This window comes from Rhinoderma darwinii, chromosome 6 (genome assembly GCF_050947455.1).
Source record: "Rhinoderma darwinii isolate aRhiDar2 chromosome 6, aRhiDar2.hap1, whole genome shotgun sequence".
In the NCBI taxonomy this organism is placed as follows: domain Eukaryota; kingdom Metazoa; phylum Chordata; class Amphibia; order Anura; family Rhinodermatidae; genus Rhinoderma; species Rhinoderma darwinii.
The window spans coordinates 127,229,695-127,256,372 of NC_134692.1; the positions used below are offsets into that span (position 1 = coordinate 127,229,695).

Below are 26,678 nucleotides of genomic sequence, written 5' to 3' on the forward strand. Positions count from 1 at the left end.
TCCCCCGGCAGCGCTATAAAAATCTCAGAATCAGCGGGACGGAGGACTGGAATGTACATTAGCGAGTGTATCACATACTGCAGTAACTACACTGATAATCATTTTTTGGTCCACACGTAACCCCTTTAAGGTTTGCGACATCCAAGAGACCCAAAAATAAACCTGAAAAATTGCTGACATGTCACAAATGAGTCACAGTCATTTATAACGTCTTGTTATATTGACTTCAATGCTGGAAAAGTCTCGCGCAATTAGTGATCTCCGACCAAAAAATGTGTCGTGACCGCATCACGTCGCGTGCAAGGGGAAAACATTCTCAATCATTACTTTCGATGTTGCAACGCGACCTTGCGCTCTCCGTGTCGCTGTGTTGCCCTAGGATAAAAAGCTATACGGCGATTTATGGCGGCATGTGAGAGCCATGCACGTCTCACTGCGACTGCCATTATTGCAGATAGAGAAGAGTCACGTGCAGCCTTGCAACTATCACAGAAGTTTTTATACAACATGGTTGTCATAGGCTAAAATGGAGGACGGCATGCGATTCACTGTAACAGACTATTGTAAATAATACAGCCCTGGTCTGTCAGTGGAGCTGACAACACCAATACAAAAGGGCGGCGCCAAGCAGTGAGAGGGCGTGACTTATGGTTCCCCCTCTCAAAGAGGGAGGAGCTGGGGGCGGAGCTTTTACCCAGAAAGGGGAATATTCCTAGATGATGCTGTCACTCAGAGGGCAGAGGCTGGGGGCGGGTCCTGTCAGTCAGTGATGGAGGGAGTGGCTAGAGCTGGCGCTCGGATTCCCGCGCATGCGCTCATGTTTGTTTTGACTGAAAATGCCGTCGGTTTCGAAAACGGCGCTTAGCGGCTCTCCGCAGACCGAGAAACCGACTCACTACACGTAAGTGTGGGAGACAGGGCGGGAGGCGGCTCCTCTTGTCGGTGGGCGTTGCTTTGCTATTTTTAGCAGCGGTTTGTTTTCATGCATTTTAATTAATAAATGTCTATACTGCTCGCGTAGTTCTTCGTCAGCTCTTCTTTTTGGTCGCTTTTCGTTGCTCGGATACGGCAGCGCTGCTTAGTCTCGTCGTTTGCATTTCCCCCATGTATGTGTTTGCAGAGCCGTTACGTTTCTTGCGTAGCGCAGCGATATATTTCTTAACATTATCGTACGCTTCAATAGAGCGCAAGTCCCCTCTAAGAATAGCGCTGCGAGCGGCGCCTGCTCATTCCTGGAGCGCTTCTAAAATAAAAGCCTTTCTGCAAAATGACAAGAATTCTCAGCCGTCCCGTCATTCCCGCGTTTTTCCTCCATTAGCCTCCTTCTCTGCGCCTTGTAAACAACAGGGGACCGATGAACATGCCTTGTCTGTCACCATCTGCTTGCACTCCCCATTGATTTCCATGCTAATGTGCACATTCCGCTGGTGGAACGCCTGATTCTCTGTACACATTGTCTGCTCCATGACATACAACCTCTTTATTACACCCTTTCTGCAGCAGCTGCTTGATTCTTGTATTTGCAGAATCTTCCTTGTAATGTTTCTTCCTCTTGTTCTGTTTCTAGAGATCTGACTTGTGTTGTAGCATCTTAAAGTGAACCTGTCAACAAATTTAACAACCCTAAACCGCCACTTATCCATGTATAGCGCTGGTAATAATGTCTACCCTAGGAAAAAGTTGTTTTTTTTTAAACTCCTGGGCAATATGCAAATTACTGTCCAAGTGTCCGTCAGCGGCAACTCCTCCTATCTAGGCTTGATTGACAGCTGGCTCCTCCTGCATCATCCATTATTAAGAGATGTCAATCAAGACTTAGGAGGAGTTGTCCACGGGATTTCAGGACACTGGGCTGCTGTGGAAACTCCCGGCGGACTCTTCTAGGGTAATTTGCATATGGCGGTGGAGTTGATAAAACTAGCTTCTATGTAGCGGTTTAGGTTAGGCAAAACTGGTGACGGGTTCCCTTTAAGTCGCATTGTGATGGTCATGGAAATGGCGTGATGCGTCTTGAGTTGTGCAGGAATTTTGCACCATATATTACCCATCATCCAGCTGTAGGCAAGGGCCTCGCTGCTACTTCAGAGTGATCCTTATGCATATATGTCACAACCAAAGGGACATACTGGGTATATTTATTGAAAGTTTTCTTGTATTATTGCATTACAATGTGACTGAAGCCACGCCCACTTTTACAATACGTATCTATACAAAAAAGTAGTGCAGGGTCTTCATAAATATGGCGTTCTGCCCAAACGCCGTATTTTTAAGTGTATTTTAACCAGAAAACCGGTATAAGAGCATTGATAAATCTGAGGGGCGGTGCACGACCCAGTGAGTTTTAAGGACACCAAAGAAAAAAAAAAATCCCTGTGTCACACACCGCCCCCTCAGGCCCTGCACTAGACATAACCTAGCGCATCAGTTCCACCCAAAGTGTTCCTTTAATTTTACAGGGAGGGATTTATTTATTTATAAATTAACGTATACTATTTGGTGCATGGTAACTTTTGATATTTAATTTATTTATATATTTTTTTCACTCTTAAAGGTATCTTAAGGAATTTCGGACCGAGCAGTGCCCGCTGTTTTTGCAGCACAAATGTACCCAGCATAGACCTTTTACCTGCTTTCACTGGCATTTCTTAAACCAACGACGTCGCAGACCCATCCGAAGACGTGATGGGACGTTCAACTACAGTCCAGACGTTTATTGTACGAAATACGATGAAACCACAGGAATGTGTCCCGATGGAGATGAGTGAGTTTTTGGCTTTCTTATTGCAGCATTGTTTTTGTTCTTGACTGTTTATAGCATTGTATTGTCGTGTAATCAAAGTTAATTGACTAAGGACCTGTTCACACTTGTGTTGGAGGCTTCGGCACAGATTCTTTTGTTTTTATCAGACAAAAAAGTGCAGCGTGCTGCGTTCTGTCCAGCAAATGACGGAATTGATGTCGGAGACCCAACGGAACCCATTAAAGTTAATAGGTTTCGTCAATGGTTTCCATCATACAACTGATATCAAACTTCAGGTATTTTCATTATTCTGTTCCTGTGACAGAGCAGAGAAGCGGAAACCCGAACGCAGATATGAACCCGGCCTTACTTCCAATAGTTGTATTTGTCTTTGTGAAATGTTACAGTAATATTTAGCTTCATTTTGCAAATGCACGGTACTTGCTTATAAACTATTTTACCTCGGCAAGTTATAGAAGTTAAGTAATAAGTTCTGATAATATTAATATACAATTTTAGAGGCCTATATCTCAATATCTATATTTCTCTAGACCAATAACCTCCGTCCTGTGGATGTCCAGGCATAATATACACGGTTACCAAGGGGGTTTTATGGAGCTTTAATACAGCACCCTTAGTACTCTATGGATCTTGCGGTACCACCCTAAGCCCCAGATTTTTTTTGCGGTCAGATTTAATATGAATCAGACAAAAATAAAATTGTGGCATGCTCCGTTGTACACCTTGTTACTGATGTATCTTCCTCTAGACGCATTTTATCAAGGGGTAAATATCTCCGCAGTACATAGTCATAGGTATTACAGGTGTCGTACAGACTCAGTGAGGCCTAAGTGCCACGACTGTGTTCCTGCAGACTGAAGTAAATTTATCTGTTGACTGATAACTGGAACTTAAAATTTTCCCAGCAGCCCCACGTGTTGTTTTTGTAACGCTGCTGCAACCCTTCTGTTTATAACACAGGGTTAGGGGATTGTTACTTAAAGAGGCTCTGTCACCAGATTTTGCAACCCCTACCTGCTATTGCAGCAGTTCGGCGCTGCAATGTAGATTACAGTAACGTTTTTATTTTTTAAAAACGAGCATTTTTGGCCAAGTTATGACCATTTTTGTATTTATGCAAATGAGGCTTGCAAAAGTCCAAGTGGGTGTGTTTAAAGTAAAAGTCCAAGTGGGCGTGTATTATGTGCGTACATCGGGGCGTTTTTACTACTTTTACTAGCTGGGCGTTCTGACGAGAAGTATCATCCACTTCTCTTCACAACGCCCAGCTTCTGGCAGTGCAGATCTGTGACGTCACTCACTTCCTGCCCCAGGTTCTGCATCGTGTCGGCACCAGAGGTTACAGTTGATTCTGCAGCAGCATCAGCGTTTGCAGGTAAGTAGCTACATCGACTTACCTGCAAACGCCGATGCTGCTGCAGAATCAACTGTAGCCTCTGGTGCCGATGTGTCCTCGCTCGTCCGACACGATGCAGGACCTGGGGCAGGAAGTGAGTGACGTCACAGCGTGATCTCTCGAGAACACGGCTGTGTCTGCACTGCCAGAAGCTGGGCGTTCTGAACAGAAGTGGATGATACTTCTCGTCAGAACGCCCAGCTAGTAAAAGTAGTAAAAACGCCCCGATGTACGCACATAATACACGCCCACTTGGACTTTTACTTTTAAACACACCCACTTGGACTTTTGCAAGCCTCATTTGCATAAATACAAAAATGGACATAACTTGGCCAAAAATGCTCGTTTTTTAAAAATAAAAACGTTACTGTAATCTACATTGCAGCGCCTATCTGCTGCAATAGCAGATAGGGGTTGCAAAATCTGGTGACAGAGCCTCTTTAAGCAATTTCCTTATCTTTTCAAAAAAGTACCTACTATAATAGCAAATACAGTCAGGACATCAAAACTATAATTTTGTGTGTAAAAGTAATATCTGCTTGGCTTGATCCGATTAGGACTGCAGTCACACACGGCAGATTTTGATGCAGAAATTTCTGGGACTGAATTGGTCCCATTCATCAGAATGGAACTTGCAGAAATCCATGCATCTGCTGCAGAAACAACCCCATTCATAGGAATACAATTTATTTTCAGTTGCAGAAATTTCTGCAACAAAATCTGCCTTGTGTGACTGCACCCAGTGCCACCTGTCCAAGTATGCTGCAACTTTATTTCTCCTCCCGACATAGAAGATGGGAGCTAACAAGGTCATGAATGCCGTGATCCAGAGACGATGACCTGTTTAATATGTGATATTAGGGAAGATGCATGAATGAAAAAACGGGATCAGTCGTCATTAGCGTCCAGTCACATTGCATTTTTTTTATATTCCAATCTGTTTTACTAAGCTGGGCTCTGATTGGTTGTGGCATGCAATTGCCCCACTTCTCCCTGAACTAGTTCTATACATCTCCTCCATTGCCTCCAGCATTGGCCACTTGTACAGATAGCGCTTGTTTCATCAGCTCTTATTACCGAGCGCTTCCATCTGCTTGTTTCCTTTTGTGTCAAGGTTTCAAGATTCCTGTAGCTGTTTTATCTCCATTTTACTAGATTTGTCCTTCTATTTTGTTTGCCTAACCCGTCATATAGGAGGAATGACAACTGAAGAGAGTGAAGTTGGGCACGTGGCCCCAAGCACCATTACTGGTCTGAGGGTTCTTCTAATACTGTGGCACTTTTTTATCATATAGACCAGTGGCCTGCAACCCGTGGCTCTATAGTTGTTGTAAAACAGAAACTCCCAGCATGCCGACTATCAGGGCATTGTGGGAATTGTAGTTTCACAAAAGCTAGGGAGCCGCCGACTGCCATAGGCTGCAAATTCATTCATTGTCTGAGTTAGATTGCTGCGGCTGAGTATGGATTATGTTCCTAGCAGAAAGTGTTTCCATGGAGACCAAACGCTTGGCGCTCGCAGGGCTTTGGGAAACTATTTTTTTTTTCGCCGAGTTTTGCATCTGTAATTAAATTAATTGCCGCTTTTATTTTGTATTGTGTTGTTTTGTCACCATTAAAAAACATCAACATTAGATGGTTATAATTTAGCTACTAAAATTAGGTTTATTTAGCACGGTACTAACAAGAAAAGTGCCGAGATTATTTCCTGGTTGATTCGTCTTTTAATTATGTGTAACTAAATATATATTTTTGATAGCGCTCCATCAAATGACCATGAGTATTGAGTTTTGTCTGGGGTGAAGGTGCGGACCCCTAAAGTCTTACCTACTTGGTCCCTGCAGATTTGGGAATTTGCAGGTATCTCTTAGTAAGCGACTGAAGTGTAATCCAGCGTTTTTTAGGACCCACTCCGGAACTGCACATGCAGAGGTAATGGTGTAAGGCCTCATGCACACGACCGTATTTTTTCCCACCCGTAAATACTGGCGTAAATACGGGTCCGGTGTCACACGTATTCCACCAGTTTTGCACCAGTATTTACGAACCCGTGCTCGTAAATATGGGTCCGGTGTCACACGTATTCCACCCGTATTTACGAGCACGTTTTTGGCGGCAAAATAGCACTGCACTAATCGGCAGCCCCTTCTCTCTATCAGTGCAGGATAGAGAGAAGGGACAGCCTTTTCTGTAATAAAAGTTAAAGAAATTCATACTTACCCGGCCGTTGTCTTGGTGACGCGTCCCTCTCTTCACATCCAGCCCGACATCCCTGGATGACGCGGCAGTCCATGTGACCGCTGCAGCCTGTGATTGACCTGTGATTGGCTGCAGCGGTCACATGGCCTGAAACGTCATCCAGGACGTCGGGCCGGATGTCGAGAGGGACGCGTCACCAAGGCAACGGGCGGGAGACCGGACTGGAGGAAGCAGGAAGTTCTCGGTAAGTATGAACGTCTTTTATTTTTATTTTTTACAGGTTTATACTGATCGGTAGTCACTGTCCAGGGTGCTGAAAGAGTTACTGCCGATCAGTTAACTCTTTCAGCTCCCTGGACAGTGACTATTTACTTACGTCGCTTAGCAACGCTGCCGTCATGACGGGTGCACACATGTAGCCACCCGTCATTACGAGAGCTCCATAGACTTCTATGGACTGTCCGTGCCGTTATTACGGCCTGAAATAGGACATGTTCTATCTTTTTCAACGGCACGGGCACCTTCCCGTGAGAAAACGGGAAGGCACCCGTCGCCAATAGAAGTCTATGAGCCCGTTATTAGGGGTCGTAATTACGACCCGTAATAACGGGAGTTTTTACGGTCGTGTGCATGAGGCCTTAGCCTGTATAAAATGTATATAACTTGCTAAGAATAAGTTGTCCTATACATTAGGCTGTTCACATGTTCTGTATGGGTTACAGGCTCTGGTATAATCATGTTTGCAGTCTCTCCATTCCAAATTTCTTCATAGTTTTGGCACGGAATTCTTTTTTAACAGTAATGGGTTCTTTATGAACGGTCTCTGCTATTGTTTGCAGTGGAAGGGCAGGCGCACCCCTCACCCCCTTCAGCCATGCTTTTTACGTGTTTGAAAATAGAGAAGTTGGAAGGCAGGAGCCACCCTGTAATATCACCCGCAGGCAGCCCTACCCCCTCCTAGAGGCCGCTCTGAGTTTCTAGTTACTTTCATGGAGGAGGAATCTTCTACTCCTGATCAGGGCACATGTTCAGCATTACAGGTGGCTGTTCTACATATATATACACTATTTGGACAAAAGTATTAGGACACCTACACATTACACCTTTCTTATAACATCCCATTCTAAATCCATGGACATTAATATGGAGTTGGTCTCCCCTGTGCCGCTATAACAGCTTCTACTCTTTTTTGGGGAGACTTTCTACAAGATTTTGGAGTGTTGTTTGGAATTTTTGCTCATTCATCCAGAAGGGGTCAGACACTGATGTTGGAGGAGACGGCCTGGCTCGCAATCTCCGTTCTCGTTCATCACAAAGGTGTTGGATAGGGTTGAGGTCAGGACTAGTCCACACCAACCCCCTCCCCAACCATGTCTTTATGGACCTTGTGCACTGGGGCGCAGTCATGCTGGAACAGAAAAGGGCCGAACACCAAACTTTTCCCACACAGTTGGAAGCTACAATTGTCCGAAATGTCTTGATATGCTGAAGCATTAAGATTTCCCTTCACTGGAACTAATGGGCCAAGACCAACCCCCTGAAAAGCTACTCCATAGCATTGCCCCTCCTCCACCAATCTTTACAGTTGGCACAATGCAGTCAGGCAGGTAACATTATCCTGGCATTAACCAAACCCAGACTCATCCATGAGGCTGGCAGATAGAGAAGGGTGATTCATCACGCCACAGAACACGCGGCTCCAGGGTCCAGTGGCGGCGGCTTTACACCCCTCCATCTGACACTTGGCTTTGTGCTTGGTGATGTAAGGGTCCACTCACACGTTGCGGATGAAGTGTGATTAGAACCGCATATGCGGTTTTAACGTAATTTGCTTTCATTTGTTTTTTACCGCAATTGCAGTGAAAAATGCACCAACTCGCTGTAAGAACAGATGCTGTTTTTTAATGCGGTTCTAATCGCACCTCAACTGCAATATGTGAATAGACCCTAAGAGGTGTGTCCCAATGTTTTTGTCCATGTAATGTATAACTGGGGTACATATGATTTATTTAACTTCTGCTGTTACCAGGTTGCAGTATTTAGTCTACTTTAGGAGTTTATTAAAATGAACATCAGATCTCTTGGTAACGTATGTACCTAGTTTGTGTCTCTTAATCAGTTCTGATTAGGCTAAGTTCACACTTGCGTTGTATAATCCGTTACTCTGATCCGTTTTTAGATCAGAATAAGGGTATGTTCACACCATTAGCAAAAAGCTTCTGAAAATACAGAACTGTTTTCAAGCGAAAACCGCTCCTGATTTTCAGAAGGTTTTTGTAGCAACTCGTGTTTTTCGCTGCGTACTTTACGTCTGTTGGAGTCAATGAAAAACGTCCCAAGAAATTACCTGCACTTCTTTTGACGCAGCGTCATTTTATGCGCCGTATTTTGACAACGTCGCGTAAAATTACACCTAGTGGGAACAGAACACAGTAAATCCCATTGCAAGCAATGGCCAGATGTTTGGAGGCGTAATGGTGCCGTTTTTTGAGGTGTAAACGGACCGAATTACGTCTGAAACCACTGCGTGTGAAAATAGCCTAAGGATGAAAACTGACTGGTTAAAAATCAAAATAACGGGTACAAACTGATTACAATCCGTTTTACATTGACACCAATTATAAAAATAACCCATCTGTAACACATCCGTTTTTTTGAACTGAATAAAAGTCCTGCAATCTGCACTTTTGTCTCCGCCAAAAAAAAGGGCGGATGTTAACGGATGCAATTAAAAATTCTATTGATTTACAATGGGATTTTTAACAGATCCGTTTTTATCCTTATTCTCATCTAAGAACGGATCAGAGTAATGGATTACATAAGGCAAGTGTGAACTTAGCCTTATGGCTTCTGTATGTGCGACCGCGTTCAACAAAGTTACTACTTAAAATATTGGATGTATGCCAGTTATGACGCAGCATTAGCTTGTAGGGTTGCGCCAAGTTAATAGTGTTGTGTTCACCATTTTTAGAAATTGGCCACAATTTTTACCCGCCTGTAATTTAAGGCATCCTAATCCCTCCTTCGGCAGCATATTTTCAAAATAATTGTTCCAAAATGAAGCGATTAATTGATTTGTCCACTCTATGACCGGTATGCCTGGTGTACCTAATGCCCATTGGCCCACATGTATCACTATTGACTTATTTTAGGTCATACTTCGGGCCTGATCACATCACCGTTCGCTTTCCGTTCCGGGGTTCCGTCGGAGGTCTCCGTCGGGTGAACCCCGCCACGGAAAGTGAAACCACAGCTTCCGTTTCAGTCACCATTGATCTCAATGGTGCCGGAAACATCACTAATGGTTTCCGTTCGTCACCATTCCGGCAGGTTTCCGGTTTTCCGACGGAATCCATAGCGGAGTCGACTGCACTATTGATTCAGTCCGAAAATCGGAAACCTGCCGGAATGGTGACGAACGGAAACCATTAGCGATGTTTCCGTCACCATTGAGATCAATGGTGACTGAAACGGAAGCTGTGGTTTCACTTTCACTTTCCGTTGCGGGGTTCACCCGACAGAAACCTCAGACGGAACCCCGGAACGGAAAACGAATGGTGATGTGAACAGGCCCTTATTTTCGTTTGTGGCTTTTTAAAAAAAAAAAATGTATGCCCGTGGCTAAACAGTGCGTCTAACAGGAAAACTAGCCTTGTTGTCGATGGCAACCAATCACCGTGCAGCTTTCAGTTTTCCAGAGCAATAAAAGCTGAGCTCTGATTGGTTGCTATGGGCAACCAGGCCAGTGTTTCCTGTTCGTTTTGAGAAATGAGGCACATGCGTGTCGTAGGTTGGCTTTAAGTCAATAATATGGCCCATTCGAGTTTATAAACTACATTACCACTTTATCATGTGTCTGGTTATAAGCCTGAAAGTGTGAGTGATTTTTCTGCAGCTCCTTCTTGGCTGAAATTAATAATTAACGCTGCAGTCTGCATCTTATCTTAATTGTTCCATTAGAGTGATTATATGACTAATGCGGATGTCATGTTTACACATAGAATAGCTGTACTGAAACAGGTGATTTCTACTGAGCGTGCGGTTATGTGGAGGGCAGGTGGATCAGAGTTTTATTTTGGTAAGAAGAACAGTTAAAGGCTTTTTTTAATTTTTTACTTTTTGAGATACGGCTTTTATTCATCCTGGAAACATAGAAGTTTTATCTAGCGCTGAAACCTGCCAACTTAGGCTGACTGACGGCTTAGGTGACCTGTTATTGATCACATCTAAGTTTATGAACTTAGAGATGTGATCGATTAAAATGTGGACCAGGACCCGCCGTCACTGAAGCAGTCCGTCCCGCTGACCTGACTGATTCGGGTTTCAGTGTGAAATACAGCCAGGATACATGGAAGCGGGATCTCAAAAAGTAATTTCTTTTTTTGTTTCAATAAAAAAACGATTATAAAGTTGTTTAAAATACCATGATACGTAGTTTTATTGAAGACCAGAAGTGTTCAAAGTTTTATTTAGCCTTTAAAGGATCTATTTAGACGAGCGGTCAAATAGTTTACCATGGCTTGTGAACACACCTGTCAAGGACTCTGCTGATTTTCTGGAATATGAAGGGGTGTTTTTAGGGTACCTACACACGGTGGATTTCTTGCTGATTTTCTCAGCAAATTTGCAGCAAAATACGCTTATTTTACATGTGGATTTTGCTGCGGACTTCACACCTACTACATTGAAAAGGGTGAAATTTGCGGTGAACATCCAGAACAGAGTAAGCTTACTTCTAAGCACAGGTCGGTTGCTAATAAATGCAGAAAAAAAAGTGAATCCAGGAAGTGCTTGCAGAGGAGTAAAAACGCACTAGAAGAAGGGATGACACCTGAAACTGACAGACATTTATATGGATGAAAAAGTATTTGCAGACACAAATCGGTCGAGCTCATGTGAATAAGAGAAAAATAGAGTAACCCGTGCTGGAAGTGTTATTATTTTTAGTAATAAAATTTCTGGGTTGGCAGCAGGTCTTGACAATCCGATCTGAACTTGTATTGGTATATAGGGAAATAAAAAAGGCGGAAAGACAATTCGCCAGAAAAAAGTCATCACTTTGTATTTACACAATCCCATAAGGGAAAAACCGCTTGTCTGATTCTCCTGGACCTCAGTGGTTCACCTTCTCCTCTGGTGGTGGTGGAGATTACCAGAAATAAATCCAAAGTTTCTTTGTAGTAAATTAAAAAGTTTAAAATTTATTTATTTCTTTTTTTTTTTAAGAGATATTTAAAAGATCTAAAAGAGCTTTTTTTATTTATTATTTTTTTTTTATATATCTTTTAAATATCTCAAAAAAAAAAAAAAAAAAGAAAAACGTTTTAATTTCCTTCTATCTCCACCACACCCAGAGGAGATGGTGAAACAGCGAGGTCCAGGAGAACCAGACAAACTGTTTTTCCACTTATGGGATCGTGTAAGTACTAAGTGCTGACGTCTTTTCTGGCTAATTGCATAAAACTACTATACTATCAGGCGCGGGTCTTTCCCCCTTTTTTATTTCTCATGTGAATAAGGCCTTATGGCTAGCCCCGATACCCCTGAAGACGCTACATCCGTAGTGAAACATGTCGGGGGGGCTTCTTTGAAATTTTTAAAAACATGCTTGACTGCTGGTTTCTGGTATTGATCTAACCGTTTGAGTGCAGCGTTCTGCAGCCGCTGACACTTTGAACATCTACACACTATCGCATATTGCACTACGCAGATTAGTTCCAGCAGCGCACATGGCTCTCTTAATTTCTATGTGGTTTGTCTTTTCTTATATAGCATAATAAGATTTGTTAATTTATTTTTCCTTATAGTTGGAAAAGAGGGCTTATTTTCCCGGCAGGCATTTAGTTGTATTGATTGTCCATGTGCCCACCAACTATTGGGGTCTCCTTCTCTGTTTTTGTGAAAGCCAGAAATGGACCTAAAAGGAGGGAATGGTATAAAGAAAAGACTGATGCATCTCCTTTCTTTTGTGTCCACTCCTGTGTTTGGCTCAAACTTAGGCCTCATGCACACGACCGTAAAAACTCCCGTTATTACGGGTCGTAATTACGACCCGTAATAACGGGCTCATAGACTTCTATTGGCGACGGGTGCCTTCCCGTTTTCTCACGGGAAGGTGCCCGTGCCGTTGAAAAAGATAGAACATGTCCTATTTCAGGCCGTAATAACGGCACGGACAGTCCATAGAAGTCTATGGAGCTCTCGTAATGACGGGTGGCTAAATGTGTGCACCCGTCATTACGGCAGCGTTGCTAAGCGACATCAGTAAATAGTCACTGTCCAGGGAGCTGAAAGAGTTAACTGATCGGCAGTAACTCTTTCAGCACCCTGGACAGTGACTACCGATCAGTATAAACCTGTAAAAAATAAAAATAAAAGACGTTCATACTTACCGAGAACTTCCTGCTTCCTCCAGTCCGGTCTCCCGCCCGTTGCCTTGGTGACGCGTCCCTCTCGACATCCGGCCCGACGTCCTGGATGACGTTTCAGGCCATGTGACCGCTGCAGCCAATCACAGGTCAATCACAGGCTGCAGCGGTCACATGGACTGCCGCGTCATCCAGGGATGTCGGGCTGGATGTGAAGAGAGGGACGCGTCACCAAGACAACGGCCGGGTAAGTATGAATTTCTTTAACTTTTATTACAGAAAAGGCTGTCCCTTCTCTCTATCCTGCACTGATAGAGAGAAGGGGCTGCCGATTAGTGCAGTGCTATTTTGCCGCCAAAAACGTGCCCGTAAATACGGGTGGAATACGGGTGACACCGGACCCATATTTACGGGCACGGGTTCGTAAATACTGGTGCAAAACGGGTGGAATACGTGTGACACCGGACCCGTATTTACGGGTGGGAAAAAATACGGTCGTGTGTATGAGGCCTTAGACAAAAACGTCATTACGACTATGTGTGTGATCCTAACCCCAGGCAGTGTTCTCAAGCAAATGTACCACTCCCAGCGTGTGGCTGTCTGCGCATGCTGGGAGTTGTACTTTTGCTACAGCTGGAGAGACACTAGTTGGAGAATACTTCTATAAGGACTAAATCGCGGTGTTATAGGGGTTTTAGCAGATTGAGTAAACTGTGCCATAAAACTGCTATCTGTTGAGATCTGACCCCCACCAATCCAGTGAACAAGGTTTCCCAGGTCCATGTGCGCACGCATTGTCACTTCCCATAGAAATTATTGTATAATAGAGAAAAAGTCAAGCAAGCTCAATCTTCTTCTTAAAAGGGTTGTCCACGACCGGACAACTGGTGACCTATCCACCGGATAGGTCACTAGTATATGATCGGTGAGGGTTCGACACCCGGACCCCTCTCCGATGTGCTGCCTCCGGGCCCTGGTCGTCTATGCCGGAAGCAGATGGCTCCGGTCATCGAATAGGAGCGGAGCTGCAGAACGGCCGTTAAGCAGTGGTCGGAGTCATCTGCTTCCGGCTCCAATGACTGCATGCCGTTCAAAACATCCGGCAGACGGAGCAGCTGATCCCCACCGATCCTATACAGATGACATGGAAAGGTCATAGGTTGTCTGGTCATGGACAACCCGTTTTCTATGAAGAATAACTGAACTTCTGTCGCTGTCTCTCTGCTGAGAATAAGGACATGGGAGCTCTAATTTTTTGGATCTGTTGAAATTGCAGCATTCAGTGCCATAGAATATCTGATTGATATAAAATTATCAGTGGAAAACCTTTTTAATGGGATTGTCTGGAAACCTTGTAATGCCTCATTTCACCCTGTGGGGGTGCTGCAGAAAAACTGGACATTAAACCTGTTTATAATAGGTCACATTAGAGAGACACCTTGTGATCTGCTTATTGTTGGGGTACCCTTCTAACAAAAAAAGGATTGTCCAAAGTGAATACCAGCTTTTAGGTGTGCCCTTTACACAACTCCCATCAGGTGGGTGCTGCGCCCCACAATATACATAATCACTTTACATTGGATTGCTGATTGGTCAACACCAATCGGCAACAATTTCCTCGTGATACACTATGCACCACAAACCTGCAGTTCATGGAGCTCTAGTGATTCCAGTCTCTAAACAGGTGCGCTTTTAGCGGTGTTCCTGTAGATGACTTTTATGACATTATAAATCTCAAATTGGTAGTGAAAGTTGTGGACCCCCCCACAATATTAACGTTCTATTAGTCCCTGGTCCCCATTTCCAGTGCAGAGGTAGCGGTGCATACTTTACCTTCCAATGAATTTAGTTGATGTTCAAGAGACCTATAAGACCTTGTTCACTCCTGCGTCTTGGTTTCCATTGTTCTGCTCCCTCATAAGAGCAGAACAACGAAAATACTGGGAGCACTGGTACCATTGTACAAGCGACAGTCAGCGCCCGGCGAAACCAATTTACTTTAATTGGTCCCGTTTGGTGTCCGTGGTTGTAACATAAGCAATAGCGCAGCATGCTGCTCTGTTTCTGGTGTTTTTCCCCTGATCTGTGTCTGAAGCCCCTAACGCAGATGTCAACCGGGCCTAAGCCGTTCTGTAATTTTACACATAATCTAGATTAGTAACCCTTTAAGACTGCAGTGTCTTGTGTTTTATGCCTAATCTTAAAATGTGATCCTTACGGAAGATGAGTGTTTTTGTCATAGACGTCTCCTAATATTTCCTGTCTCGTTTTTACCTCTGTGTTTACGTGAACTAGAATCCATTCTTGAAAGAATGTGGGCAATTCTGCAGATTACTGGGCTCTTGCTTGGATCTCGTGCCCCTGACCAGTAGTGCTGTATTCTCAGCGTTTTATTACTGTATCGTTATCTTGGTTGTTTACAGCAGAGGGAAAAATGTTTGAAATGTATTCGTTTTAGTTTATACCCACACAATTTTGATCCCCTCACATTTTAGCTGTCCTTTTTGGGGCAAAGCCTACCCACTCCACTCCCTCGCCGTGCAAAGCCTGCCCATTCCGTTCCCTCGCCGTGCAAAGCCTGCCCACTCCGTTCCCTCGCCGTGCAAAGCCTGCCCACTCCGTTCCCTCGCCGTGCAAAGCCTGCCCACTCCGTTCCCTCGCCGTGCAAAGCCTGCCCACTCCGTTCCCTCGCCGTGCAAAGCCTGCCCACTCCGTTCCCTCGCCGTGCAAAGCCTGCCCACTCCGTTCCCTCGCCGTGCAAAGCCTGCCCACTCCGTTCCCTCGCCGTGCAAAGCCTGCCCACTCCGTTCCCTCGCCGTGCAAAGCCTGCCCACTCCGTTCCCTCGCCGTGCAAAGCCTGCCCACTCCGTTCCCTCGCCGTGCAAAGCCTGCCCACTCCGTTCCCTCGCCGTGCAAAGCCTGCCCACTCCGTTCCCTCGCCGTGCAAAGCCTGCCCACTCCGTTCCCTCGCCGTGCAAAGCCTGCCCACTCCGTTCCCTCGCCGTGCAAAGCCTGCCCACTCCGTTCCCTCGCCGTGCAAAGCCTGCCCACCCCGTTCACTCACCATTTCTTCATGGTTGGATTGTTAAAGGGGTTGTCCCAATTAGGTCACATGGATGTTATGGGAGTATACCTCACTTTGGATTCCCGTTTATTAGCCCTAATTCAGATTGGCTCCCTCTAGTGGACTTGGCGGGACAATGTATTACGTGGACGCCCATTCTGGCACATAACACTACATTACCTTTGCAGCAGTGGCACCTAAGAAATAGTCCCGTTCCTGTGTGTCTGTACATCAAACTACTAGAGTCTATACATCGATATGAGCGCAAATCAGAGAGTGTTATGTACAATTTTGGTGTTGGCGTAAAAATCTTATGAAGTCAGCGAAAATGTGCAGACATAAACAACAATAGAAATGTGTCCCAGAAGTGAGGATGCTGGCAGTCCCATGTAAGTGCATTGGCCTCCTAGGAGCGATCTGTTCCTTACAGATGTCATTATGTTTTATTAGGTTTTGAAATGCGCCGTTCGGTGCTCGTACACGCAGGCACAAACAAAAAGCCGCCAGGAATCATTCACCTTTATTTTTACTTTCACAGACTGCAGCCTAAGTTAAAGGGCGATGGTTGGCAGCGAGCCATCGCCAGGCTTATTTTCTGTTGCCATGACAGCCTTGATGTGATAAAAATGTAATGCGGCGCCGTCTACACACTTACCTGTTTAAAGCTGATGTATTCTACAAGCCACTTACAGCAACGTCGTCCTGCAAGATGCTTCTTAAGTTTTATTTTTAATTTTTTTGTAATTATTTTTGTCTTCATGCTTTTCAAAAGGCATCTGCTTGATCGGCTAGAATTCCTGGCTGTGGTTCCCTCCTCCTAAGCGCACGGTGTAATTGTACGGCAAAAATAAGCAGATTAAACGAGGACCACAAGTAATAAGGACCATTATGGAGAACTCCCCGAGTTTTTACTACTTAATAGGCAGATAATGTTTTACTGTCTGGCTTTTTCATGTGTGTGACAGAACGTGATCGGAGACTTTGTTGCTTTTACATTTATTTTTTATGGATTTTGAAAGCTGCGTGGTGTGCTTACAGCTCAGCCGGAGTGGTGGCCATTGTCTAGACTAAGGCCCTATGAACACAGCCACATAGATCCCAAATACGATGTTGATGCATATTAATTCTACCACGTGTTTATTTATTTTTTATCTCAAACCCTATTCTCCTGCTTTTAAGGGTGCATTCACACCCACCAGATTTTGTTGCAGTCATTCCTACAAACCCATACAATTCATCTGAATGAGGTTGTTTCTGCAGCACGTGCATGGATTTCCAAAAGTTTCATTCGGATGAATGGAACTGATCAGTAAATTTCTGCAACAAAATCTGCTGCGCGTGAATCCAACCTAAGGCCTTGTTCACACTGTTCAGAATTGACATGTGTTTTTGTTTTCTTTAAGCGACATGCAGAATTTTATGCAGGAGAGCAGACCTATAAGGCTGAGTTCACACCGGGCGGATACGCTGCGTAAAGTTACATTGCGTATCCGCCCGGTGGCCCCAGGGAATTCCGGGCGCAAAAACCGCACTAAACTGTGTGCAGTTTTTTGCCCGGAATGTCCGCTGAAAAACTGTAGCATTTAGCCGGCCTCCCTGGGATGACATTTCATCCCAGGAGACCACTGCAGCCCGCTCTCCCGCTGAGCCCGCTCCATATATCACCCCACCACCACGACATGCTATTACGTTGTTGTGCGGGAACAAGTAAAAAATGCCAGATCTTCCTTTACCCCGCTGTTAGAGAACTGTTGGGCCCCCAAACACATTCGATTTATGGCCGATCATGCCAAAATTAGAAGGTTTGGCCGACACTAATGTAATGTGTATGGCCAGCTTTAAGGCCCGTTAACACTAGCAAATTATTGTGACTATTTGCTAGTTTCTGAACGATCATAACAATCATTTGCCCGTTTTAATTCCACCCTTAGATATCCTAAGGAAAGATTACGTTTTATGCGATTCCACCACAAAAAAACGCAACAACTGCTATTTGTTCCGGGTTTTACCTCCCCATTGAATTCATTGGGGAAATCCCGCAACAAATAAGCAGCGTTTTTGCAAATACAACTGACAACTGCGTGCTCCGGAATAAAATTCTGCACCGAATGTCAATTTCTGAGCGCTTTTTTTTTTTTTTCTTATCATTTACGCAGCGTGTGGATGAGATTTGTTTTTAATTTCCCCTCCACTTTGCTTCTACTGTATTATGCTGCCGATTCTCCGCTACGAATTCCGTTGCGGAATCCCTGCAGGGCCTTCCTTTTATATATTTCGTTTTTTTATGTTTCGGTTCTTGGTTTTGGCTTAAGAATCTGCACTGTGTTTTAGGGGACACCTTGGTCTGGCACCCCACAAAGGACGGCCTGCAGTATGGTGAGCATCGTGGTCCTGTACTGCTCACCGTATTGTGACCCATGAGGCTCACCATTATATGCATGAGGTATTAGGTGAACTTAGATGGTAGTTTTTGCAAATGACAGTTCTCCTCTTTTTTTCTCTCGTTGATTTTAGCCGCATGAAGGCTGCTTTTTTTTTTTGTGGGACATGTTTGTTTTTATTGGCACCATTTTGTGGTACGTAGAACTTATTGATTTGACTTATTATAATTCTTTTTGTTGTGGGATGGGAACAAAATGTTAAAGATTTTGTTTTTATGATGATCACCGTTCGGTATAAATAATGTTATTTTTATATTACAAGTTGGTTTGATTGCGGACATCCCATATATGTGTTTATCTATTATTAGTCCCCCTTGGCGACTTAAAACTGCTATCACTTGATCTAGTATTTAAAGCATTATTGCCTGTCTGGTCTACAGATCTGCCTCTGGCATAACCTAAAAGATGTATATCTGTAGCAGACCTGGAGGACTTTGTTAGACCTCTGGCTGCCATGGTAACATCGATACTCCGCAATCACGCTATTGACCACTGCATCAGAGGCTTTAATGATCTGGGTTCTGAGCTATCCGCCAAATCAACCGTTAGTGCAGGATTTTGGCTGTTTATTACAGCCGACAACGCAAATGATGGCATGGGCCGCACTCTAACTTTGCCGTGGTACGGCGGCTCACCTGGTAGACCTGTCCTACACTGGCTTATAAGTTTGTTGAAAAAGTTGCCCAAGGGGTAGAGGCATGGCCTGCGAGTTGCATCCAGATGAAAATTTGCTATCCACACTAGTTTTCTGTGTGTGGGCTTCTTCTTTCCATCCCTGACTGTACATTAATGTCATTATACAATGAAAGCTTTTACAGTTACTCAGTACAATTGACTTTTCATATCTCCCCCCCCCCCCCCCCACACTTATGTGAGGCTACATTTGCAGATAATTTTTTTTTAACTTTTTTTTTTTTTTTTCTCCGGACATGATGTAGCTGGATATTTCTGTAAATGGCAACTAATATTCAGTCGAAACCTAAGGTAAGTTTACATGTAGCGCAAGAGTTGGCAACATTCGTACAATTCCCAGCATGCTCCGACAGGCTTTGGCTTGAATAGTAAAGCCTTTGGCTATTGGCAGGCTGGGAGATGTTTCATAACATCTGGAGTGCCGAAGGTTGCGACCCCTGATGTAGCAGATTTGTAGCAGGACTTTGTGCAACTGACAATCCGTACCATACAATCGAATAGGGATGCAGTTCTATTCTTCCCATCTAAACGACAACCCCCTAATAATTCTATAAACTGGAGGTATCCGTTGCATATGGGATCCAGCAATGGGTCATCATTTCCGTTTATAGATGTAAAACACGCCACAGATGTGAACAGAATCTAAACAATTCTTGAGTCTTTATTTCTCTGGATTTTGATATTTAGGCTATTTTCACACTGTCAGTTCGCAGTATGCAGCGGTAAAGCTCTCAGAGCGCACGTTAAATGTATTCGTAGGCCTTGAGCTCCCTGACGGAGGCTACAAAAGTGTCCTTTTGTCCTGCTGGTATAGCCTTTCTTTTTTTTTTTTTTTCTTTCTGCTGTGTAGAATAACACCTCTGACTGTGTGTAGTAAAACCACAAAAAAAACAACTATTGGTGTGTGTGTGGCAGTGTTTTGTTTTTTTTTCTTCCTTCACGGCAGCCTACGGGCGAGGGATGCCACTGTATGCATGGTGTACATCGGGGAATCTTGTTGGCATATACCTCCGACAGACACTGCAAAACAGCCTTACTACGACTCTTGTTTATTGAGGCTTAATAAGAAAGCATGGTTTTATGTTTACCCCCTTTAGTCATGGTGCAGTGATGTTATTATATGTCAGACAGAATCACAAAATGCATTTTAAAGGGGTTGTCCAGGATTAGAAAAAACATGGCTGCCTTCTTCCGAAAACAACACCACACTTGTCCATGGGTTCTGTGTGGTATTGCAACTAGGCTCCATTGAAGTGAGTGGAACTGAGCTGCAATACCTCACACAACCTTTAGATGCGTGTGGTGCTGTTTCAGGAAGAGAACCCCTTTAATATTTGTAGAATTTAGTATTTTTCTTCATTGAGATCAATGGTGAAAGGTAAGAAGAAGAAAAAACGCAGCTCCAAAAGTGTCAGCGAACAGAGGGTGCTTTCATATTTTATTCTAATGAGGCAATGCTCTTATAATAGATGAAAATATCTGCATGTATCAGTCTTAAAACAATTAGTTTTAGAAAATGCACTCAGTTATTGAAGGCGTACGTGCACTTGAGATTTCATGATGATTATTGCTTCATTCCCAGCCATACACTGCCTACTCCACGCTTGTAGGAGCCTGTTCACATCTGCGTTCACGTTTCAGTTGTTCTACTCCATCAAAGGGGCAGAACAACCAAAATATCCGAAACGCCCGTTCTGTTGAACAACCGAGACAACCAGCGCCTGAGGGAACCCATTGACTTGAATAGTTTTCGTTGGTTTTCCGTCAGTGTGTCCGTGGTTTTACAGGAAACAATAGCGCAGCATGCTGTGCTATTGTTTTCTGGTATTTTCATCTGGATCTGTGACGGAGGCCCCAAACGGAGCCTCCAACACAGATGTGAACAGGCCCTAATGCAGTGTTCATTAAATATATTTTATTTTTAGATGTAACTACTGCAGCTTATAACTTGTAAGGAAATTATTGCAGTGTTCATCCTGAGCTTTCGGGTTCTCTAATGCAGAATAATAGTAGAGAGCGAGGGGATGCAGCTGCATTCAGGGTCTGTGACAGCTCATCTGTTGATCAGACGGCTGGAAACTGCTAAATAGAATATTCTAAGACTTCACACAAGAAGATGACCATGGCGAACCCCCAGTACAGTTATTACTTCTAGTCCCATTGCAATGCTGTAGTATTTTTACACATTGGTGAGAAAGTTATTCTGTACTGATGAAGGCAAAGTAACCAGAAGCTGATGTGTCAATCATGGTGTGTTCTCCAGCCAGCACCGCAGAGAGGGTTTCCGTGCCATGTATAAAACCAGAAGACCTACATCCAATAAGTGTTTCATGCTTTTTCGACTAAATCTATAGGGGCCCGGCTGTAAAGCTGTGTTTACACGTCGCGGTCAATTTGCGTTTTGCAGCAAAATAGCACAGTTTTGCAGCGTTTTGACCGTGAAGTATGATTTGACCGTGATGGGTGAACATGGCCTAAAAGTTTCCATATGATTCCTAAATGTATTGGAAAATCTGATCTAGTTGGCACAGTCCTTGTGCAGGTTTGAGAATACTCCAGCCATAATGCCCGACCCCTTATCTGTCAGTATAACTAGTTGATCCAGTTTTAGAGGCAATTTTGAATGTTTTTTGTTTTGTTTTTATAATTGGCTGAAATAATTTTTCTTTGTATTTCAGTTGTCCGTATTTGCATAGGACAACGGGCGACACTGAAAGAAAGTATCATCTACGTTATTACAAGACTGGTACTTGTATTCATGAAACAGATGCTCGAGGGCATTGTGTGAAGAACGGACCCCATTGTGCCTTTGCCCATGGTCCTCATGACCTTAGACCTCCTGTCTATGACATAAGGTAAGCCAACGCTTTGTGTTTATGTTATGGTTTCTGACTAGCTCCCGATCTCTCTGTAGGATTGGACCTGTTATTTATATTGTTTCACCTTTTATGCTGAGAGAACCGTGTCAGATGTTTTTTTTTATATGACCAATTTGTGTTCGTATATGTTTGTGATGTTATCGGCCAAACATCTTGATGGACGACCAGTTTCCCTCTCGATTTAAGGCTACGTTTACATGTGATCTAATTGTGTACGATAGTCAGAGGGAGAAAAGGTGCTGTCACACACCTCTGGGCGCAGCTTATCTCCTAGGGAATAAAAAGGATCATGCATGTTAACCCTTTCCTGACACAGCCATTTTTTGGATTTTCGTTTTAATTTTTTCCTCCCCACCTTCCAAAAGCCATAACTTTTTTTTTTTTATATTTCCATCAATATCAGTATGAGGGCTTATTTTTTGCGGGATGAGTGGTAGTTTTTCACGGCACCGTTTATTGTATAATATATTGTACTAGGGAACTGGAAAAATATTATTTTGTGGGGTGGAATAGGAAAAACACAGCAATTGCTCGGTCTTTTGGGGGGTTTCGTTTTTACGACTTTCACCGTACGGTAAAATCGGCATGTTAGCTTTATTCTACTGGTCAATACAATTACAGCAATACCAAATTTATATAGTTGTGTTTTTTTTATGCTTTTACAAGGAAGAAACTAATTGTTAAAAATAAAATTTTGTGTTTTTGCCGCCACATTCTGAAAATTTTTTTTTTTTCCTGTTGATTTTGAGCGGTATGAGGGCTTATTTTTTATTTTTTTTCCGGGGCGAGGAGTAGTTTCTGTTGGTACCATTTTAGGCTACATGAGACTTTTTGATCACTTTTTTTTATTTATTTATTTTTTATATGTGGAATATGAAGTGACCAAAAAAACAGCGACTCTGGCAGTTTTTATTTTTTCCGACTTTCACCTTTAATGTTATTTTGTAATTGTTTGTACTTTTACAGACGCGGCGATACCAATTTTTTTAATTTTTTTTGAAACATTACTTTAGAGGAAAAATGGGAAAAGGTTTTTTTTTGAACTTTGAACTTTTTTTTTTTTTTTTAACACTACTGAAAACGTAATTAAAATATTATTTTTTTTTAAACAGTTTATTAGTCCCCATAGGGGACTTGAATCAGCGATCGTTAGTACTAATATAGACGCGTGGCTTAACAGGACCTGAAGAAAGGCAGTCCTGGGGGCCTTCGTTAGGTTCCTGGGCTGCTATAACAACCATCGGCACCCCGCAATTGCGTCCCGGGGGGAGGTAATGAGCTGTCCGAGTTGGCGCCCCCTCTTTCTAACGTCTTAGATACTGCGGTTGTGATTGATCACAGCATTTATGGGGTTAAACGGCCAGGAACAGCGCGATCGCTGTTCCTGGGTGTTAGTCCCGGGTGTCAGCTGTAATACACAATTGACACCGGCGGCGTACGGAGCGGGCTCAGCGGGTGAGCCCGATCCATATATCACCCCCACCACGACATGCTATTAGGTCGTTGTGCGGGAACAAGTTAAAAATGCCCGATCTTCCTTTACCCCGCTGTTAGAGAACTGTTGGGCCCCCAAACACATTCGATTTATGGCCGATCATTCCAAAATTAGAAGGTTTGGCCGACACTAATGTAATATGTATGGCCAGCTTTAAGGCCCGTTAACACTAGCAAATTATTGTGACTATTTGCTAGTTTCTGAGCGATCATAACAATAATTTGCCCGTTTTAATTCCACCCTTAGATATCCTAAAGAATCTAACTAGTCTTATAATACTGTAGGGCTGTGACTTGTTTTTGTCTCTTTGGTTAACTATTTTCAGTGGTGGGCTGTTATTTTTATTATGGGTGCTCTAGGATGTGACCATTTAATATTTTTTTGACATAGGGAAATCCAAGCACAGGAAGCCTTACAGAACGGGCAACTTGGGAGCGAAGGAATTCCTGATCTGCAACCAGGAGTCTTAGCCAGCCAGGCAATGATAGAGAAAATTCTAGGAGAGGATCCTAGATGGCAAGGTAAGCCTGCAGATGGCATACACCCTGCATCTATCAAGGAGCCATAAAGCAATGAATTACAGTAGTTTTATTAAAGAGTTATTGTCGCCATATATGAATGTACTGTTATTTTGACTGCAGGTTAGACAAAACTTAAGAATGTTCTGAATGGAAACAGGTTGGTTTTACTCCTGTGAGACATTCTTAAAGGCAATGTGTTGCCAGAAAAACATGTTTTTTTTTTTAAAATTAAACATTTAGTGTGTGGGTGATTAAACATTGTTCAAATTTTTTTTATTTTTTTCACGAGTCAGGAAATATTATAAATTAATTCAAAATTTATAATACTACCCATTTTTGGTCACTAGATGGAGCTATTCCCAAAATTGCAGCATTGCAACATTGGGTTAAAAGCCCTCGCTCTAGTGAGCTCTCAGCATCCCCCCCTCCTTTATCCTGGCTAGTGCCGGGATAAACGAGGGGTTTGAACGGTGTAACCTCCTACACTGTGTGTCGCCATTTTTTGAGCTAACACACAGTGTAGTAGGTTTACATACAGTAGTAAACACACACAAACACGAACATACATTGAAATCTCTTACCTGCTCCTGCCGCCGCGGCTCCCTCCGGCCCGTCCGCTCCGTTTGCTGCCGCTGGTCCAAGTGCACAAATTCGGAAGCCGCGACCGGAAGTAGTAATATTACTGTCCGGCCGCGACTTCCGGTCCACAGGAAAATGGCGCCGGACGGCGCCAATTTCGAATTGGACTGTGTGGGAGCGGCGCATGCGCAGTTCCCACACAGACGCCGTACACTGAAGTCAATGGGACGGGAGCCGTCCGCAGTCCCTATGGGACTGTGGCTGCCGTATTCCATGTCTGTATGTGTCGTTAATCGACACAGACAGAAATGGAACAAAAAATGGCAACCCCCATAGGGAAGAAAAAGTGTAAAAATAAGAAAAAGTAAAACACAAACACACAAATGAATATAAACGTTTTTAATAAAGCACTAACATCTTTAACATATAAAAAAATAATTTGTGATGACACTGTTCCTTTAAAGGGGATCTGTGAATGGCCCCATAGAAATAAATAAGTCCGTGTGCTATCTGTTAATAAAACAGATCGCACACTAAAGAAAATAACTGATATGTGCTGAGTCACCCCAGTGCTGGGTTCACAGCTACACTGCTTATTACTGCTGTGTAATCTCCATGCAGCTGCATCAATGTGTGTGCTACAAAGAGATAGGAGAGCATGATTTACTAGGCTAGACCTGGTTCGAATTGGAAACTGTCCGACATGGGCCCCATCCAGGGCAGAAACTATGAAGTACAGCTGGAGGTCTGCTATGTTCCCATTCTTTCCATATAGTCTCAGTGAAGCGGCATAGAGGAGCTGATTTTGCTGCCAAAATGATTCCATATTGCAGTTCAGACACGTTTACACCTTACACACAATGAAGCAGATTTACTATTCAAATGAGTCAGAATTCTGGTCTACGCGCTGTACAACACATGCATTAACTGTTTTAGACCCTTTTTTTTTTGTTGTGTTTGTTTTGTTTTTTGACACTCGAGAAGGAGGCATGGCTTGGTGGGAAGTGGCAAGTGGTCTAGCAAAAAGGGGGCATGGCTAAAATGTGACAAAAATGCACAAAAAAAACTGGCATAAACTAAGCCAACAAATAGGTGGTATAAGACAGAAGTGTCAAGCAAGATGCACCGAATCATCATACCGCATGTACCACTTAGATACATTTGGGGCATTTTCTGACTGCCTGGTCTAAGGGTCCTATTCGGATCTAAGGGTCCTATTGGGGTCTATGGGTCCTATTAGATTGCCTGATATGGGCCGTGAAACAAGTGCCGATCAACGAGACTGCTTGTTGATCGGTACTTTCACAAGGAGCAATGAACGGTTATATATGAGGACGAGCGATAGTTATTATGATATGATCGCTCGTCCCCATACATTTCCAGCGTGTCAGCAGCACGTCTCCCTGTTAACACAGGGAGATGTGCTGCTGACCACGATAATATTTTAATGCTGCATAAACTATATGATCAGCCAATGAATGAGTGTTTTCAATGATCTGGAACTAATCAGCGCCAAAAAATTTCCTAAATCGCCCCCCCATTGATTTCAATGAGAGGCAGAGATGTTTTTTTTTTTTTTTTTTCCAGCAGACTTTGACGCTCGCAGGAAAAAAAAAAAGTGGCATGTCCTTCTTTGCTGCGGTTCCGCCTCTGACCTTCAATTGAAATCAATGGGAGGTAGAATAAACCTGTGGTGCTGGTTTCCGAGCTTATTTCGCAGCGTTTTTTTTTTTTTTGGTCCATGGGCGACAAACGCTGTAAGTGCAGACCTATCAAAATCTGCCTCAAAATTCCTGAAGGAATTTTGAGGCAGATGTTTTCTGCCTGCAAGAAACTCAGTGTGAACAGGGCCTAATAACACTGTGCATTTGAATTCTGTCATGCAAACATCTTCAAGGGTTATTCCCATCATATTGCTAGGCTATGGCTTCACTTTCTAATCCGTGGGGGTCCAATTGCTGGGACCCTCATGATCCTGAAAATAACGGGGATGCATAGCTGCGCTTCCAACCACCTGCTGTGCAGGGAAATGCAACACTGCTCCATGCTCCGGATCATTGTGGGTGACAGTGGTTGGACCTCCACTGAGCTGAAAGTGATGGTATATCCTAGCATTATGTCCATTGTGTCATGGGGGAAAAAATACAGGTTTCCCAAACTGCTCCCTGGTGGTAAAGCTGGGAAGTGCAGTTCGTTTTATTTTTGTTACTCAGACATTGCATCATTGAGATGTCCTAGCACATATTTAACGGGTATTGTCATCTTACACACTTATGGGATTT

The 26,678-nt window shown here is 43.5% G+C and overlaps 1 protein-coding gene across 4 annotated transcripts in view; it reads left to right on the forward strand.

The window, feature by feature from the left end:
• Positions 1-765: 765 nt before the first annotated feature.
• UNKL (unk like zinc finger) overlaps positions 766-26,678 on the forward strand; it is a 71,193-nt gene continuing 45,280 nt past the window's right edge. For 2 of the 4 annotated variants that reach the window (XM_075830311.1, XM_075830313.1), the window contains exons 1-4: positions 766-901; positions 2,552-2,761; positions 21,601-21,777; positions 23,687-23,817. In XM_075830311.1, the coding sequence (XP_075686426.1) occupies positions 837-901; positions 2,552-2,761; positions 21,601-21,777; positions 23,687-23,817 (583 nt within the window). In that variant the 5' untranslated portion in view covers positions 766-836. The remainder of the gene's footprint in view (positions 902-2,551; positions 2,762-21,600; positions 21,778-23,686; positions 23,818-26,678) is intronic. The other 2 variants (XM_075830314.1, XM_075830315.1) reach the window with 1 other exon arrangement.